The sequence below is a fragment of the Aphanomyces astaci genome (genome assembly GCF_000520075.1).
Source record: "Aphanomyces astaci strain APO3 unplaced genomic scaffold supercont1.379, whole genome shotgun sequence".
NCBI lineage: Eukaryota > Oomycota > Saprolegniomycetes > Saprolegniales > Verrucalvaceae > Aphanomyces > Aphanomyces astaci.
The window spans coordinates 1-2,604 of record NW_009798642.1 but is presented as its reverse complement, the minus strand read 5'-3'; the positions used below and the strand labels follow the sequence as shown (position 1 = coordinate 2,604).

The 2,604-nt window shown below is 53.6% G+C and overlaps 2 protein-coding genes across 2 annotated transcripts; both read right to left on the bottom strand.

Moving 5' to 3' along the window:
• Nucleotides 1-637: 637 nt before the first annotated feature.
• Nucleotides 638-1,285, bottom strand: H257_19162 (hypothetical protein; the record flags this gene model as incomplete). Its single annotated transcript, XM_009848309.1, has 3 exons — nt 638-836; nt 939-1,066; nt 1,112-1,285. 3 exons carry the CDS (start codon nt 1,283-1,285, stop codon nt 638-640), a joined length of 501 nt encoding a protein of 166 aa, XP_009846611.1.
• Nucleotides 1,286-2,196: 911 nt separating this feature from the next.
• H257_19161 (hypothetical protein) lies at nt 2,197-2,397 on the bottom strand (the record flags this gene model as incomplete). Its single annotated transcript, XM_009848308.1, has 1 exon — nt 2,197-2,397. A coding segment is annotated over one exon (201 nt), but the record flags the coding sequence as incomplete, so codon positions are not given.
• Between the last annotated feature and the right edge of the window lie 207 nt (nt 2,398-2,604).

The following is a 2,604-nucleotide window of genomic DNA, read 5'->3' as shown; positions in this document are numbered from 1 at the left end:
CCGTACGAAGTCACGGTCCATCATGCGTACCGCTTGAAGGTGTACCACGAATGTGGTAGAGAGGTTTGAAATCACCAGTTTTGGTCAAGTGACAATCAGTGTAAACTCTAAGCCCAACTCTCCACAACGCAGACAGAACCCTGTTGTCTGCACCGATTTGCACAACCAGCTACCGTGCTCACGACGGTAGACTTCGATGACAAATCCAAAAGTGACTTCATTATCATTCAGGTTATGTACCCATCTACCAGTGAATCACTTCGCTGTAATCCAGGCATCACGGGCAATACGCACACAGTGTACCGAGGGGGGCTCGGTAAGTCCTAAACCGGGCCTAAATAGGATGCACGAGGGACAAATTAGCTGTTCCCTTGGTGAGTCTAAAAGTAGAACTCGACTGAACTCAACTGCACACACCATTGCACGGGTAGTTGATCCGAGGCACGGTTGAGACACTTCCCCCTGCAACAGGTGGCCAAGCGTACGCTCCATGTCGTCAAGCATTTCGCTCACACCGTCTTCATCAAGTCGGCTCGTAGCCCAGCGCCGAAAGAGTACTGGAACGGCTTCGTAGATGGACAGAGCCAGTTCCCAAGATGACACAAGATTATCGAGACCGAGCTACTTGACTTACTTGTCAGGCACCATCACTCAGACAGAGGTCTTGAAGAGCTTCAATGTAGAAACTTTCATTGCCGAATGGAATTTGCGCCTTGAGGTCTTCATCAATGTCTCGGGCGCCTTTGCAGTAAAGCCGGAGACGGCAGGTATGGTGCAAAGACGTTTCGCTTGGCGGCACTAGCTGTTGCACTTCCAAACGATGGTCCGAGAACCACCTTCACAACACGCCATGGTCTTTCCAACGCAATTGTAACTTGCCTGGGTGCTGGAGCTCTCGAGCCACAAGAACAAAATCACCCAAAGAAAGCTGGGGGAACTTAACCGAGCGCTTGCCATTGCGCTGGGTCCTTGCCTTCGCGCACTGTACGTCGACTGTTGCTACTACCGTCTTGTGCATCGCACACAACGCCTCGGCAAGTTCGGTCACATGGCGTGTAGTCTCGGACTTCACCCAATAAACGGTAGTTTATAGGGGTGGACTAATCCAGACAATGGAGGAGTCGCCGGGAGGCCAGTAAGCGCTGTCGTTGGGGCAAATCCTCCCAGACGATCGGGCGGTTGTTGGTTCAATGCCGAATGGACTAGCGGTAATACCATAGGCCACTCCGTGGGTCACAGGCGCATCTCGCTGCACAATGCCTTCATACTCACCGTTGACCACCATGCAATGGAGTCGTACCCGGACGAAATTCTTCAGGCTGGCTTTCAGGTTGGCCAATCAAACATGTCGGCTACCGAGGCAGATGTTGCTTCCACTCGGCGGTGACCAGCCACGCCTGCATGAGCCACCACACATATGTGTACGTGCATGTCCAAGGCATCTTCAGGGATCCCAATCTTCCCCGAGGCCCACAAAAAACATTTCTTCTCGGCGCTCCAAATCGTACATCGTTCACGGTTCGGGGTGATCACGTTGTAATGCCGTAATCGCATTCACCGTCGGCCATACGAACTCCTCGGCGTGTAACGGGGAAACCAATGTCAGTTTCTTTATTCGAGCGCCGCGGTCGGGCCCCGCCAAGCTGCCCCATCTGCTGAGGAGGGAAGCCCACTAATTGTCTTCCCCGGCGACACATTCCACCACATATGGAAATTTTGTCATCGTCAGCGCCCACCACTGAAGCTTGTGGGCCTGATGATGGAGTTCGGTCCCAACGGGTTGAACATGTACACAAGGTTCCGATGGTCGATAAAGAGCCGAAACGCACCAGGAGGTATTTCAATCGTTTGTAGGACTCAACCACCGCAAACGCCTCCTTCTCAACAATCGGCCATCGCTCGCTCGAACCTCGGAAATCGCCACTCAGGAACCCCCACCGCCGCTGATCTATCTCCCCTTCAAACCCGCCCCGCCTCCCCGACGAACCGGCTGTAATAAAAAAAAGGGGGCCAAAAACCGAAAATTCAGTAAAATCGCGCACCAATTCGTGTCGCTGGTCATTTGCAGGCGGACCTGAGTTGCGATTGCCCCCAAAACCTCTCGCTTGCATCGGTGTAGAGGCACGTTATCTTATCAGGGTCCGCGGGACAGAGGCACCATGTGCTATAGCGTCGCTCGAAACAGGCCAAATGATCCTAGGCCCATCCGACTGAATTCAATGCCACTCTTGTCAACGCGGGTTTCTTTCGGGAGTCGGTCGCGATATCAATCAACCTCGTCAACGGGGCAACTAGCTTGGTGTACTGTGGGATGCTCGCACGCACCCTCGTTGCACACAGAAACTGCTGCAAGTCCGTAGCGGTCGACGGTGGCTCGAGCGCGCATTGGCCAGTTCGCTACACCCTGCGAAGAAATTTCTTTCCCACACAAAATCGTCTGAGTCAAACGTGCACCTGCTCGCATGCAACTTCCAGCCGAAGGCGTGGCAGATCCCCAGCACTTGTCGAAGCAACTGCAAAACCTCCTTGGTCGTACCGGCGTATCCCCAGCAGGTCGTCAAGTCATTCGAGGACACCATGCATATGCAAATCGCCGAACAGTTC